At 40.0% G+C, this 16,958-nt stretch overlaps 1 protein-coding gene across 1 annotated transcript; it reads left to right on the top strand.

Moving 5' to 3' along the window:
* The first annotated feature begins 5,236 nt into the window (after positions 1-5,236).
* On the top strand, positions 5,237-7,118 carry gemin8 (gem (nuclear organelle) associated protein 8). The gene is made up of 4 exons (XM_044109767.1): positions 5,237-5,288; positions 5,482-5,531; positions 6,321-6,648; positions 6,722-7,118. The coding sequence occupies exons 2-4, from the start codon at positions 5,529-5,531 to the stop codon at positions 6,979-6,981; spliced, it is 591 nt and encodes a 196-aa protein (XP_043965702.1). The 5' UTR covers positions 5,237-5,288; positions 5,482-5,528; the 3' UTR covers positions 6,982-7,118.
* Positions 7,119-16,958: the final 9,840 nt, after the last annotated feature.

Here is a 16,958-nt window from a genome sequence, read left to right as displayed (position 1 = left end):
AAGTCAGTTAAGAATGAATGTGGTGCTTGTCCGCCCCCTTTCTACAGCTGCCCTGGGAAACCACCCATATGCCTCATATCACAAGAAATTAATTAAAGCTAAATAACGTAATTTATAAATATTTGTAAAGGTAGAACTAGATGTTCCCAGATTAGCAGATTTTTTCTTTCACCACAGAATTTTTGTTTTTGCTTTACAGGTTTTCATAAATGTCCTGTGTTTCTTGTTCAGCCTCTAAACAGGCCTGTTTACGTTTCTTCCCCAGAGCGCCGACATGCGGCCGGTTCACCAGAGATGTAGTCTGGTAGAAATCTCCCGCAGGCTGCTGAAGGCTGGCGTACTCGCTTTCCTGTTAAAGACAACAAAAGCTCCAGCTAAGAAACGTCCACGAGTTTCTTTGAAAAGTCTAACAAGAGGGTCAACTTTTGAAAGCATCCTAACGGTGGCCAGAGAGAGACGCTCGACGCACTGGAAGTGTGATCAGGAAGCCGCAGTCAAACTGAAACCCGGGTGTTTTTTAGGTCACTCTACGCCCTCATCCTGTCTGCCACCACTGACCTCCTCAAACATCAACAACAGGGGACCAACAAACACTTACTGCAGATTTACAGCTTTTACAATCATTGAGCTGTTCAAGAAGATTTGTAGTTTTTACTCTCATGCCTTGCGCCTCATCCACTGTGTGAAAATGTCACAAATTTACATAGTTTGAGACGTTTTAGGTTGATTGTTTCAGCATGCAGCACTTTGCAAAAGTATCAACATCTCTTACATTTTTCACACTTAAAACCAAACGAATGCATTTTGACAAAAACATCGGAAATGTTGCATAATTGTTAGTTGCGATGTTAAACACTGGTAAAGCTGTGCTGTAATACAATAAGTTCACCACTTTACGTTTGTCTATCTCATACGTAGGCAATAAAATACATGGAACGTTTTGGTGCTCGCAAGATAAAATGTGAAAAAGTTCTAAAGTTGTGAATATTTTTAACACGCCGTTGTGTTAAACTTCCAAAACTGCGACATTAATTCAGATATTTAAGGGATCTGAACTGAAATGCAGGTTTCTGCTGCCGCTACACACACATACGAAAACAGGAAAGGAAATCTTCAGCACTTCTTCACAAACAGTGAAGCATCTCGGTGTTTAAAGAAGAAGCTTCACTTACGTCTAATTCAAGACTTTCAGGGCGTCTGCAGCATCTGGAAGCAAAAAGAAGAATCAGAGTTAAACCTATGAAATCAGCATCAAGGGCACAAAGATTCTTGTCTGCACAGAAAATTGATTGCACCCTTAAACAACATTTAAAAATGTCTGACTTTATCTTCTATGCCCATTGACTAATTGACCTAATTATCCATTCTGTATGTTGATTTTCACTTCAGATGAGTCACAAACAACTTGCGGTCCACCACTTCTTTTACATCTTACGGTTTTGTAGATTTAACCCCAATAAAGGTTTTGCCAGAGGAGATGTAGACGATCACCTGCAGCGTGTTCTTCTCAAGGTGAGTCCAAGTGTCACCGCAGCTACGACTGTAAATCCAGCCGCCGCACTGACCGCCACCATGCAGCTGATCGCTCTGAGCAGAGAAGAGCCGCCGTCATCTGCTGGAGACGCATCAAAGCAAACAACACAAAAACACAAGTGGATCACTATTAGCTTCATCATGTGGAGGGTAGGAATACAATTTTTTGCATGTCATGTTTGTACAAAAATAACTAATTATTGCCTCCAATAATGAGAAGATTAATGATTAGCATACAATTTGAATTAATAGAGGAAACGCGGCCACTACCACTACAATGTAAAATAACGATTAGTTTAAAAAAAAGTAGAAGATCAGGTGTAATATGGAGGAAAGACAGGCTGGTGCGTAGAGGTTACATGGAAAAGCTCCTTTCCTGTACCTTCAGGTTCCAAGCAAAAACAAAGAGGCAGCAGCACAACGAGCCACAGTTTGTCCAGATCCATGACGGTCAAAAGATCTGCGCAACACTTCTGCTGTCTGATGACTCTTCAGAGCTGATGCAAGAAGGAGGGTGAAGGTCGGCACGGCAAAAGCAAATTCTTACACTGAATAGGAAGTAAAACAAAACGACTAATTTCTAAGTTTCTCTCAGCGGCTATAATTAGAGCCACTGCTCTTTGTCTGATGGTTCATTTGGCCACGTTGGAGGCTTTTAGAATGAAAAAGGAAGGAAGAGGGACAAAGTTGGGATATATTGAAGACAATTGCTTTTCCTCTACTTTGCTCGAGTTTCAAAGCCTTGTAAATAGATTTAATACTTTCCTGACTTAATATCTCCCATTTGCTCTTAAATGTCTTTAGATGATGTCATGTTTTCACCTATCTTGGCCTACTTCCTGTTGTTAAACAAGCTATTTCTAAGAAATTTCTTGATTCAGCCGGTGTGGCCTCTAAATATACAAATAATCACAGGTAATAAATGGTGTCAGAAGGGAGTGATTACTTTTTCGACAGCTTTTATTCCTTTGTAAATGAATTAATCATCTGAAAACAGTTGTTCGTTTGTTTTTGTACTATTTTAGGTCATAGTTTCTGAATAAAACGGACAATAAAAAGAGGATCTAAAGGGGAGCAAGGAGTTATTCCTGATGAACGCCTTCAGTTATGTTTCCTGAGATGAATTGATAGTCAGAGCTGAACAGAAATGTACTCTTTTACTGAAACTGAGGCTTAAAAATAAACATGCAACTCCCAACCAAGAAAGGGAAACGTGTCATCAACATTATCAAAACTGGAACTAAAACCAGCATGGTTTAACTCATAGCTTATTACATCAGGGACTCTTTCTGTGAGTTATCTCTCCGTTAGAGGACTGACTGCTGTCTTCTGAGCAGTCGTCACTTTGTGAAGTTGGCATGTTGTTTCTCCAACGGCTGGTGGGTGATGTGTTGCACGAGTCGCCTGCCAGTTTGACACCAGCCTATAACGTCCTGCCCACAATCACGTCTGTTTGTGAAACACAAAAATGACTGACTGCACGGTGTGAAACTAAATGCAGGCAGCGTCCGTGAAGTTTGGGGATTTTACCATTTATGCTTCATGTTTTACGGAAAAGGAAAAAGAAATATTTCCCAGCCATAGATTGATGGGATGAAGCAACACAGAGTCTGCAGACGCTGTTCGTGTCGTAGCTCTGACTGGTGATGATGCTAAGAGCGGTCAAGGTGGTGAGCTAGGAAGGTTGTGGTTTCACACTACAATGCAAAAGTGTGAACAGAATAGGCTTGGGGTTCCCACGCTTCACTTATAGGAAAAACATGGATAGCACACAACAATATGCAACCTTTTACAGCTGTGTCCAGCTACACAGCAGAATTATAAAACGGATTCAGAACGAGGAATGAAAAGAAACTGGCGGTAAAAGCAACGTGATGTGTATTATTGAAAAGCAAATACTTTAAAATATCTGCTGCTTTCATCTTTGGTTTGGGCGCTGCGGCTTTTAACATGTGCTACTCTGTAAGCTAGATAAGAACAGCAGCACGTGGCTGGCGCTACTTTATGAATCGCATCAGGATAAAACAAGGAATCAAACAGAAATAAAGTCCAGGATGAGGTTTCATTCACAAAAATGTGGGTTGTTGGGAAGATTAAAGCAACAGAAAACTTGTTTAGAACTAAAACTTGAATATCACATGACCAAAACAGCCGCTACTACAAGCAGAGAAAGATATATATATACTTCTACAGAACATTTTTAATGTACAAGACTAGGTGTATACAGCAGAAAAAGGATTTGAGCGCATTTGTTACTCATGCTACAAGCAGTAATAAAAATCAAAACAAAACCCGGCTTTTCCTTTTTATACCGTCAACACAAACATAGTCCTGCGTGAAAGGAGAAAACATGTTCAAAGAAGACGCAAGCCTCTCTCCACTTCCTCTGAAAGCTTTGAAGCCTGAAGCCAAAGTATGACCCACATATACAGTAGAACAAGTCTAACAAAGCTGCTCTGCTTGTGTCCTGTTGGCGAAATAGGAAGGCGCCCGTCAAATATCAAATCCAAATGTTTAACAGAGGAATGTTTCACTTTGTTTTGCCCTATTTTTACCTTAAATTACTTGACTTAATCAGTTATGTGCTTGTGATGGAGACCAGGGGCTCCATCCCTATTAATTGATATTTATTTATAGAATAGATACTTTTGTTTCATTTCTGTATTTCAGTTGTGTGTTGTGTTAATTGGGGTTTACCTTCCAGGTGTGTCTCCTTAGAAGGGTGGAGCATACCATTTGAGCCAAGAAGGATAATGCTCTAAAGTTATATTAAGTTTGATTTAATTTCTTGATTGACTTTAGGATTAGTTGTTTCTAAGTTGCATGCATGTAAATATTTATTTGTACCATTTATTTTGTGTTGAGTTTGTAAATCATTTATTGTTGTTTGTCACTCCTTCACCTGGTGGGTGGAAGTGGCCAAAAGCTAAAGCCAGCTGCTGTGCTTTGCAGTGGAGAAATGGGTGTCGGTGTATTGGTGAACTGCAGCACCAATAAAACTTATTCCACCAAATCTTGTTGCGTTGCCTCTCCTCCTTCTAACGCCGTGCCGCCCTCGGAGGGTGACAGTGCTTGTGAGACAAATTTAGCATCGACATCACACACAGAAGCCTAAAGATAATCTGATTAAGTGCAAAGTGTTCAGATGATTATATTTAATAGGGAAATAAGTGATCCAAAGTAACTTTATCCTATGTGAAACTTGAGATGTTGTTGCAAGGAATTTAACACTCGACACTTGAAAACAATGTTGCTAAAGTAGTTATTAGGTTTAACGGGCAGTTACTTTTTCACTTTTAGATAAATTACATAATCATTTAGGGTAGGGTTAGGGTTAGGGTGATTAAAATGCAATTAATGATCTGAAACATCTCATTGTTAAGGAAGAGAAAGGAATCTTTAAGGAGGTCAATTTTTTTTTTTTTTTTTTTTACTTAATTTTCATTTTTAAACTACAATCTTGAAATCCTAAGTTTTATTTTAGGAGCTTTCAAATAAAATTTCTGTTGAAGCCTATAAATAAGAGAGTTTTGGTAACCTAAATTATTATTAGCATAAAAGGCAGTTAATATAACCCAACATTATACCAGTTTCTATATAATAATAAACATTATTCGGGCCTAAATGTTGCACAATTTATTACTATTAAACACATTTGCAGTATGTCCGCAAGGGGGCGACAGATAGCCGGGAGTTGCCTTCCTTTCGCTCAAAGGCTGCTGGGAAATTTTCAATGTGGCCGCCAACAGTAAGAGGTAAACATTTGATGTACTGAGTTAACGATAGATGAAAATATTGCGTTTACTGAATATGTTTAAGATATGAAGAGCGGCGTCGTGTCGACGTCTTGTAATCGCAGCAGACCGTGACGCACAGGACGTCGAACAGGAAGTAGCCTTACAAGAAAGTGTTACATTTACCTACTGTATTTTATCTCTGTCCACACAGAAGACGACCTGCGGAGGGACTGGAGTTAGAGCTGCGTCCAGTCAGTCATGGTAGGAAAGCTAAATTAGCCTCAATTACTGACACCTGGTAGTACTCTACGGCTTCCTGTTTAGTCTCTTCTGGTTTCTGCAGCTTTACTCCTGCAAAAACGCAGCATTTAGAAAATATGAGAGCATAAACAGCACAGAGAGCTAGACAAATATACTCAAGTCTCTGCAGAATCATACGAATAAAAAAAAATGAAAAGCGTTACAGAAATATAGAAAGCAACATTCAGGACAATAGAAGAAGAAAAAAAAAGATACAATACAGTTAATGGAGGAGATTCTGTGCTAATTACATTTATGCTCAAGTATGAACATAAACCATAACACTTAAAATAAAATATCTACATTTCCACACAGAAATTCAGAGCAGATAAGAGAAATTAGCTTGTTGAACACCAAACGGTCTGAAATGGCTTTTTATACCCAGAAAAACAAGAAATCAGTTTCTCTGTTTATTCCTGCCAGAGTGTGGAGAAAAAGAAATGATTTTTCAGCAAATTTGCAATACAAATGCTTCTGTACAAACACATCTTTACTTATTTTTAGCAGAAAGTCTGATTTTCTTATATAGTTTTCAAAATCAGATGTTTCTAAAGTTTTGTTTGAATGCTGCATGTATAAATATTAATATGCTTTTGTTTTGTCTCATCTGGATTACTGCAAGACACTCTACTCATGTCTAACCAAAACATAAAACCAGTTGCAGTCTACAAAAAGCTGCAGCGAGGCTCCTGACTAAATCGTCCTACTTGAGTTGTAAATGGAGAAATAAGAAGTCTTGGTTCTCTGCAGGAGGACGTCAGCGCCGTGATGTCCTGGTTCTCCAGCCCCGTCTACAGCCGCTACTGGCAGCACTACCGGCAGGCCATGGCCTGGCGCCGGAGGCACCGGGGAGCCTACAGGAAGGCCTGGGAAGCGGCTCACGGCCCGGCACGGCAGCGCCGCTACCACGACTGGCAGGCCAGCGGGAGCGACCGCAGCAGCAGCAGCGACGACGACGACGACACGGAAGACCAAAGCAGCTCAGACGGCGACACCGAGTGCGATGTCAGCAACATGGAGATCAGCGAGGAGCTGCGGCAGTACTTCGCCCACACGGAGAGACACAGAGAGGAGCTGAGTACGTCCAGGTGACGGGTCAACTTCCAACTCCTTTAGATGTGGGATGAAGTAATGATGATGATACGTTGCAGGGAGGCAGCAGGAGCTGGAGGCGGAGCAGCAGGACAGCTACGTCCCGGCCGACCAGGACCTGCACGCCGTCTGCCGCCGCCGCAGCGCCGCGCCCCCCGCCGAGCGGCCGGGCGAGAGGCGGGCCGCCGAGATGAAGAAGCTCTACGGCCAAGACGCAGCCAAGATCCTGGCCATGGAGGCGGCCATGCAGCTGGCGTTCGACAGGAACTGCGACCTGAAGCAGCCCAAGTACTGGCCCGTCATCCCGCTGAAGCTGTGAGCTTCACACAGGAGTTACAGTTATCATCCCTGCCTCTTTGCAGCCACGCGTCGTCTGACATGGATTTTGTCTTGTTTTTGTATTTTGACAGAAATGTAATGAATAATAAAGTGCTTTATGTCTAAATATTGAAACAATTTCACCCTTATCTTTCATTTCTAGATTAATAGGATATTAACTGCATGGTATTTAGCATTAATATTTTTTTCTGATCTGGATTCGTGTTAAAAAAAAAAAATGAAAATGAAAATGGTACCAAGTAAATATTTTTATTTCTAGATTCTGTTTTCCATTCCTTCATTAACTTGATGAGTTTTAATTTATGAAAGGTAGTTGCTGCTTACACGGCATTTTCATAACGGAAATCAAAAGGTGAACATTGAAACTCAGAAATAAAAAAGTCAAAAATTCTGTGAAACTCAGAAATACTTATGGGGTTTTTTCAGTGTTTTCTAATCTCTAAGTTTCTTGAATTTTTCTCTGAAAAATCCAACATTTTTTTGTTTTTGTAAAATTTCTCAAATGATGCTAGTTCTGAGGTTTGGTACTCCTCCTTTTTTCCCCATCCACAGTAGCGTGTCGTACATTTTTGCTGAAACAGGTTGAGCAAAATTGGGCCTAATAACCTCGTTCATTTGCGAGCGGACGCCATTCAACATCAAATAGGACATATTTCATTAAGTAAATGAAATCAGTTAACATTTACAAACTGAAATAAAATCCAGTACCAGCACTTTGTTTTGAGGTGCACACTGTAAACCCTTAAAGAAAACTTTTTTTTTTTTTTCGCATTTAATGGCTCACTGTGTTTGATGAGACGTGTAAATCCGGAGCAGGAATTTGCGTCTATTTCTAGCCTCTGGCGGTGACGTCACACCTCCTCCTCCTCCTCCTCTGATTCCTAAACGGGACGTCCAGTTGTTTCTGTGCGGCACGACAACCTGTGGGACAGCATCTCAGGCACTTTTTGTCTCAGGGAAAGTTTCCACGGGAGCGGCGGACATGGGTAAGTGACCTCAGCTTCATATTTATGCAGGTCATCATGTTGGACGCTGTGGGAGTCTTCACTGGTTGTGTGCAAAACGTGCAAAGTGTGTTCAATTTGATCCGTTTTCACACCTTTCTCCTGTGGTGTTTGTGCTATTCTTATTATATATATATATATATATATATATATATATATATTTTTTTTTTTTTTTTTTCAAATTTTTCTAGATGCATCGATCGGTTTTCAACATTGACACACTTTATCCGTTATCTCAGAATGGGGTCAAAACAAGGGCTGCAGATGAGATTATTTTGTGTGTTCTGCAGAGAAAGTGTGTGTAGCCTGTAGTGTGTGTGTGTGTGTGTGTGTGTGTGTGTGTGTGTGTGTGTGTGTTCGTGTCACTTTCTAAGCTTGGGAATAAACATTCCAGGCTCCATTAGCATGCAGAAATAGGGACATCGCCTCTAAATCAGATATATGGAATATTACTGCATTTTCGTACAATATAACACAAAACAAAAAAGATTCTTTTTGCTAGAAAAAAGGAAATTTCAGATTATAGCAGCAATAGGCTCCACAAGCAGCTGCTTAGAAGTCTAACAATGTAATAATTGGTATAAACAAAGCACAGCAGGAAGATGGAAATGTTATTTTACTATTTAAGTCAAGAGACAATTTCTTAAAGAAGCAGATCATCCCGTAACTGATGCAAAATCTGAATTAAAGGGGAAATCACAGGGAATATCAGTGTATACAAAATGTATTTATTAGCAATAATTCAAAGCAAATAGTCTCAGGAATACTAATTATAATCTGTATTATACTTTAAAACACAATTTTCGGTCGTTTGTAGATCCAGATTAAGCAAAAATAAACCAATAATCTCACACAGTTGAAAGCTTTTGTGTAAGGAAAATGGAAATAGATTCCAGCTGCAAGAATAAAATCTCACAAGTGAAATATGTAAATAGTGACATATTTACAAAAATGTCACTAGTTTTGGTGAATTTCTTGGATTACAAGGCAGAATTTGAGCTTACCTAACAGCTCAGATTCATTCCATCATCATCCTCATGTCAGGTGTTCACATGAGGGCTGATGTTGATTGGATTAGGAGGGAGTGATTAATGTAGATTAAACAGACTGCATGAGCTCGTAACGAGCAAGACAACAAACAGGTAAAAGCATGTGTGCACGTTCCGGACGCCATCTACACTAAACTGAATTATCTACTTAAAAATGTTTGTTTTCTTATTAGAAAATTGGGGGCAGAAAAATTGTATTCAAGCCTGATTCAATGTGTCTAAACCAAAAAAAAATAATTTAACTTTTAAACATCCAGCGAAGGTAAAATGAGCATAAATTCATTTTCACTGGATTTCTATTTGATCACAAGCACAGCGTCATACTTATGAAGGTTATTCTTTGGCATTTTGAATTGCATACATGCATACTCTGGTACACGTGATTAAGTGTTGACCACAAAAACACGAAATGGAGCGAAATAAACAGAGGAACGTTTACAGTCTGGGCTGAAACTCATTCTGGTCGCTGTAAATCCAAGCCCGTTGTGTTTGGTATTAAATATTAAAAGGCGCCGGCATTGTTTTGCTTTGACACCAAATTGTTGACGTTCACGTCAAAACACGTTCTCTTAAATGTGAAAGACAAAAATGTTCAATGTTAATGGAGTGAAAGGAAAAAAAACAAAAAAAAAAACATCCCACGATCACCGCCATGTTTGATTTTGGATGAGTATTCAGTGCTAACTCTACTTTTTAAAAGTGCTGAAGCTTGGTAATCAATATTTGATATTAAATTAGAAAAATCTAAAGGGACATTAAATGGAGAGTTGTAAACATGATGGTGAGTTTGAACGAGTGGAGCTAGCAGCTAATGCTAGCCAAAGTTAGTGAACGGCCACATTCGAAGTCGCTTTAATATTTTGAAAATAAAACTGTAAATAAAAATCATGCTGAATAAAATACAAACACCTTATTGAATCTGAGTATTTTCTATTTTAACAAGTCTTAACGACCGCACAAAATCACGCCGAGGTCCACTATGAGCCCACAGGCCGCACTTTGCACCCCTGATTCAAACGATACAACAAACATATGGTGCGTTAACAGCATTTTTTTCCCCGTAATTGTTTTGGGAAACATCATGTTTGTTTTTCCCAACTCGAAAGCAAAAATTATACCAAAAGCATCCAGCTCTTCCCCATTCCTGACCCCTCTAAAGGCCACAGCATCTGTTTCCAATAAGGCAGCGGGCCCGTTTATCGCCTTCAGGCTGGTGCGAACTCGAGAACAGACAGGATGCAGCCCGGCGACATGATTTACTGCCAGGGAGAACTTTGGGGGCCGTTTTCCTGCAGGATGCCGACCTGAACGTCTTCCTCGTTTGGCCCGTTGCTACTCCCAAACCGCGGCTCTCCTCTTTCGTCTGTTCCTCTCATCATCCCCCTGCTTGTTGCCTTCATCGTTATTCTTTCCGACACCCCTTCCACGTGTCCTCCTCCGTGAATTCGCTCTTTGTGCTCTCTCTCTTTCCGCCGCGGCTCGTCTCTGCTCCGCTTTGAGCTTCTGGGTGGGGGTGGGAGGGGAAGCCGTCTCCTTTTGCATCCTCGCCAGTGGATTTGTAGCGGGAGATGCTGGATGTAGCGGCTGTCAGCAGACAGACTTCAAAAAAGAGCTTCTCTTTTAATGACGTGCTACACGCTGAAGGAAAATTTGATCATTCAGTTGGAGAAACAGAGAAAGTGCAACAATCTGATCTGATTTAAAATAAAGGACACAAGCGCTTGTCCGGCAGCAGTAGAGTCTGTTTTTAATGTTTTAGGTTTTCAGCTGATGTCAACATCAATTTCTTTTCTTTTTCATTTTCTCTAGTTGCCAGTATTTTTTTATTTTTTATTTTTTTCACATCCTCCTCTGAATAAAATCAACTCGTATCATCAGTAAAAGCAATACTTTAACTCGTTAAACTGTATATCTACAGAAATCATAAGTAACTAAGACATCAATACCAAGCCTAGTGGAACACCAGAGGTTATTTTTCGGATGCTACATTAAGAAGAAATGTAATTAATAAGTGGTATTAATTAACATTTTTAAAACAACTGTTTTAAATGCTTTCTAACCAATCACTAGTGTACTAGTGTACTGCTACACTGCAGAAATGAAGGATGAATTATGTCAATTTTTCAGCTACTGCTGCCCGTCAACGCTAAAGACGCTGATGGTCACTGAGTGACTCGTATTTGTCAATAACATCGCCAAGCCCTCAAGTTAAAACACAAAATAATAACTCCAAATTTAAAATAATCAATGTATTTTAGAAAATCGATTGAGCAAAATCTGTAGTTTGATTTAATGTGTTTGCACAGGTTTATTTTTTTTTTGCTAAATGGCACCACTTTAACTCTTATTTTGTGATGGAAAACACCTGTTTGAAAGGATTTCTTAAATATATAGAGTTTAGCTTTAGAGGACAAGATGCTACAGTTCATAAGGAGTAGTGGGTAAATTTTGATGGAGAAAAAAAAACAGGAAAAAGTGTGTTCACTGTAGCCAATTTAATCACAATATATACAAAATAATATGTTTTTCTGATGTCCTGCTGCTCTAAAACCCACGTGAGGGCAGAGCCAGATAAACAGAGTAGTTATACCTACTGACGGGTTGATTAGAGGATAAAAAAAACCAAACATTTAAAGGTACTGAGAGAGTCATGAAACTGTGACTCCTCTGCTGGATTCTCATCTGACAGCTTTATTGGGGTTTCTGACAACTATGTACTATTTTGGGCATCAATCGTGGCTTTTCTTCTTTTCCCTCGCTTTTATGCTTCCACATCTGCAGGCCTTATCCACTCTTCTCATGCCAAAGTTAAGATTTCCTCTCCTGTACCAACTTTTGCAGCATCTGTGCATAATCTTCCTGTTTTATGACTGGATTTAATCACTTTTACAGAACCTTTAAAAGAACGAAACCCGAAGCTTAGGTATTTCTTTGCTTTCTGGAAAACGCACTGGATGCCTGTTAACCCTTTTATTGTCTGGAGCGTCTAGTCGCATATCTTCAGATATATATTATGTTTTTAGGGGTGAAATGGTGAAACAATACCATACTATTCCACAACTGCAGTTCATTTTAAACATGAATTGGGCCCCCAAGTTTCAAACTAGTACCTGGATTCAGATGTTATAAATATTAAGCAGTAACATGAATACTAAAAGCTTTTATAACTGCCTATTTTAAAAGTTGAGGTCAAATTACTTTGACCTCAAACTCATTTTTAATTCATCTAGTGTCAGGAAAGCAGCCAGTTTAGGTAAACTCAGCCATTACTGTCAAGAAGAGATATTAGATATTAGGACAAAAACTATGTGGGATTGAGGCGGAGCTTGATAAGGCCATTTATCTGAATATTACTGGAAGTAAATATATTGGAGCCTGCAGGTATAATTTTGAACGTTTGGGGATAAAACAAAAGAAAAAATATAAATAAATGTCATAAAGCCTTTATGTTGTGAAATAATTTTGCGGAAAACAGACGTGTGTACGTTCCTGTCCATATAATTCTCGTCTCCCTTATTTTTATTTTGGCAAAATATTTCACACTCAGATCATGAGACGCGTCAGAATTCCCCCCCCCCCCCCCCCTTACCCCACATCTCTCTTTCTTTCTTCCCAAACAGACGGACTTGTTGCCGAGGCAACGCCGAGATGCAAAGCGCTCGGAGGGTGGGCGTCGTTTCAAATCTGGGCACACGCGGACAGTCATGCATCTTCTCTCACAAGCCCACGCGCGCAAAAAATAGACATCACATAAATATAGTATGACCCACAGGCAGTAGAGAGAGGGTGACGATGATGATGATCACGGTGGTGGAGATGAAGATGCTTTTCCTCCACAGTGACTCACGCTGGTGTCCCACGCTGCTGCATCTCTGTACAGTAGGTCACAGGTGCAGCAGTTCCCGGTGTCACGTGACTCCTGCATGGGGTCGCATGACGTAAGCAGACAAGTCTGAAGCAATAAATAAAAATGTGTGCGCTTTTGAACAGCGGCGGCAGGGCGTCGCGCAATGGAGCAGACCGCGGGCCGAATCTGGGCCAGCAGGATTAGTGGCTTGTTGGATAGAAATTGTTGGGAGGACGAGGTGGGAGGGGGGCTGGTGGTTGGGAGCGTGCGCGAGTTTTTATGTGTGTTTGTGGAGGTGTGCGCCGGTTTAACCATCCGTGCTGACTGCAGTCAGAAAATAATTGTATATACACGAGTTGATTCTGCTTCCAGGAGAGAGAGAGAGAGAGAGAGAGAGAGAGAGAGAGAGAGAGAGAGAGAGAGGGAGAGAGAGAGAGAGAGAGAGGGAGAGAGAGAGAGAGAGAGAGGTGGGCTTTCGGCGAACATGCAGAAGTGAAAAAGAAATTCCGCGTGCAAATCCTGAACACAGGTGTGACAGAGCAGGACGGGTTCAGGGTTTGCATGATTTTTGCATTTAAACTTCTCGTCTCGATTAAACAGTGGATAAAAAGAAAAAGAAAAAAAAACTCCACATCATAACAAGCCTGACCTGAATCTTTAAGTGTTTGTATAATCCGGAAATCTTTACATTATGTGTTGTAAATGTGTGTGTGTGTGTGTGTGTGTGTGTGTGTGCGTGAGCGTGTGTGTGTGTGTGTGTGTGTGTGTTATGAGATGGATTAACCTTTGTCAGCGTCTGATGGGATGAGAGGGAAGCGTCTCCTTGGCGACCGATAGCTGTGGGCGGGGAGGTGGGGGAGATGAAAGTGGGTCAACATCATCGTCATGGCCGCAGATTAATCTGGATATCCAGACGTGTATTTATCAATCGGCAAATAAATAATAAATAAACGTGAGTGGAGGACGAACAAGTTCGGGAAACGTCAAAAATGGAATTAAAATCAGAAGAGGTGATGATAGCGGGGGTTTTTTTGTTTTGTTTCTTTTGCATGTTCACTCACACTTTCGCGGGGCGCCTGTAAAATTTAATAAGAAATATTAAGAGAAACCGTTCAGCCATGTTGGCTGGAAAAAAAAAAATATTGGACACACTATTAAATATTCAGTTCCTCCAAAAGAAATATTCCAATATTTATTCCTTTTAGGCCTTTTTTTTTTTATTTATTGATTGAGTTTTGTGGAAATGGCAACATTTTAAATTTGAATATGAATTGATGAATTTATTTAAGATCAAATTTCTCACAAGAGAAAAGGAAACAACATAAAACTACTGCCAACTATACGTTGAACTTAATTAAATACACTGGGCGTGATGCAGCTTGTAAAATTGAACTCAGTTAATTATTAATAGCATGCAATTCATAATTTAATAAAGACAACGTCATATTTTTGAAGTAGAATTGGTTTGGGTGCCTGTTTTCCCTAAATAGCCTTATTTCAGCAACGATAGTGGGAGACATGAACAACAACCTCCATCAAAGTTAACACTTCAGCTACCAGAACCTTCCTCCTGTTGTTTCCATCTTCACATTTAATGCTAAAATTACAGCAAAACATGTCGTCGCAGCTTTATTTTTACAGTATTTTGCAGCCCGACACCGACGGAGCGATAAGTTGAAGTGCAATAAAAAAGAAAAGGAAAAAAAAAAAACATTGCCACTTCTTCAGTCTCATCTAATTAAGATCAACCCATAAGGCAGCTGCAGACATCTATCTCCCAGAGGATGGCTGAACAAACACTGTGGGGTCACAAAGAGGCCGGCAGCCTCTGGAATCACAGCAGCCTTTCTCTTCAAAGTTCGACCTCACCGCATCCTAATCTGACTCTGGAGCCAAAGGCTTCCATCTCTGACCTCATAGCTGAATATCCCCGACAAGTAAGACACATAATGGACTTGAGCAGTGTGTCAGGAAGACGGTTTAAAGATCAACGCGATGCCTGCAGCGAGGCTGGAGAGACGCAACAGAAGCAGGAAGTGATGTATGTAATCTGTCACTGATTGGGAGAGTGGATTAGAGAGTTTAGGTGATATTCAAGCTTCTGCTGAGACGTGATTTGACTTTTTTTTGTTGCTTTATTTCACTTTGCTTGACACATATTACGATATTAAAGGAGTGATTCATTGGAATATTAAAGCTATAAAAGACATTTTCTCACTTTTCTTTCACTTTTGAATCCTCAGTTGTAAACTTGCTCAGCTGTTTATCCTTGAAATCATTTTTCTTGGATGTTTTTGTGCAGCAACACAGAGAGAGCCTGCGGTTGTTTCTCAGAAATGACTTTTCTCTGAAACATTTAATGGACTCCTCAGAGTCGTGGAGGCAGATGAGAATGTTTCTGAACGCGATTCAGCCCAACCCAGCTGGCGGCGCGGGGTCATTGCCGCGCACGAGACTTTCCAAATGTGTGTGCACTCAAAACAATGGCTCCAACAACAAACAGGCGTGGTGTTTACAGTCCAAAAAGGCCAGGAAGAGTCTTCGGGTGGTTTTAATTTTGTCCCAATACGCCTCTGAGATAAATCACTGCCACCAATACGTTCATGAAGCAGAGCGTGGCACGAGGGACGCGGCTCATTCTGCTAGCATCTTTGATCAAGATTATCTGAGTTTGGATGGATTGCTGTGTAATTTAGGGCAGATATGTACTGAACCCAGGGGGCACAAAAGGCTGATTTCGGTGATGTTTTGGGGTTTTATTGAACCATCTGGATAATAAGAAGAGATCCACCTACTTTTAAGTTGTTTAGAGTTTCGATTTGTTTGCCATTTTAACTTCTGCTACGACGTTTGTGCATGTAGAAGATATCCTTGACTGTTCCTCTATCCAGTCTTTGGTCTTCTCTTTTCCACTGAGTGTTTTTAGAATCATTTTGTTGTTTATTTGTTCATTTTGGGACAAAACGTGACTAAATGTTCAGCAGATTTCGATCTAGTATTTAATTGCTAAAACTACCTGATTTCAGACACCATTACAATGTTGCTGGACGTTTTAAATTGCAATTAAATATTTATTTCCTTTGGCATAATGATCGGCATAGTGACCTCAACTCTCTTAAAAATCTTTATTGAAAATTGTTGCATTTGATGTTTGGTTTTTTTTACAGTGTAGGATTATTCTGCTGCAATAAAAAGTTAGTTTAAAACTTTTTTGAAACCTTTATGTCCATTACCAATAAGTCTTCAGAGTGAATTTATAAGTATAGAGAGTTATAAATTTGAACTTTCTGTACTGTAACAACATTACACGGCAGCTGGACTAACCACAGCGAGTTGATCTATAAACTGATGCAAGAGAAATATTAAAAAAGGAACCAGAGAAACGGTAGAACAAAGAATAAGCAACCAGCCTTCTGACAGTACAGCATAGTTGGAGTGTTGGGCTAAAGTCCAAGGACTGATCAGTGTGTGTGTGTGTGTGTGTGTGTGTGTGTGTGTGTGTGTGTGTGTGTGTGTGTGACACAACATGGTGGAAAAGAGTGCCAGTGAGCTCTGTATCTCATCTTCTGGACAAGTCCTTAATCTGTGTGACCCAGTGAGGGATTATGGGGGTTCTGTAATAAAAGGGGACTAGAAACAACCTTTTTTTAAAAAAAAGGTTGTTTCTATCTTTATCTCTACAGATTTTATTAATATAATGAACTAATTCCTGGTCGTGTTCTTTACTTTTAGCAGATTAGTTTTAAATTGTAACATATGAGAAAATGAGATTTTTAAGTGGAACGCCTCCGACCGCAACATGCTGACCGGGTTATTGGTTTAGAAAGCATCTTCTGCTTCTGACTTTTAGTCATCACATTACCCGCAGTGACGGGAAACCGACAATAGTTTGATTCATACAGTTAGAGATTAATATTTAATCAGCTTGAAATACAGAGAGCTAAATCGTCACAGCTCAGTATATTTTTCTTAATATCCTACTTAAAGCCACCGTCTCTTTTTTGAGGTCAGTTCCCAGCCTATTAAGAGTTTCCATTTCCTATTATTGGTGACAGAA

The sequence above is a fragment of the Gambusia affinis genome, linkage group LG24 (assembly GCF_019740435.1).
Source record: "Gambusia affinis linkage group LG24, SWU_Gaff_1.0, whole genome shotgun sequence".
Lineage (NCBI taxonomy): Eukaryota > Metazoa > Chordata > Actinopteri > Cyprinodontiformes > Poeciliidae > Gambusia > Gambusia affinis.
Note: the sequence above shows the minus strand (reverse complement) of the source record. Positions and strands in the feature narration are given on the sequence as shown.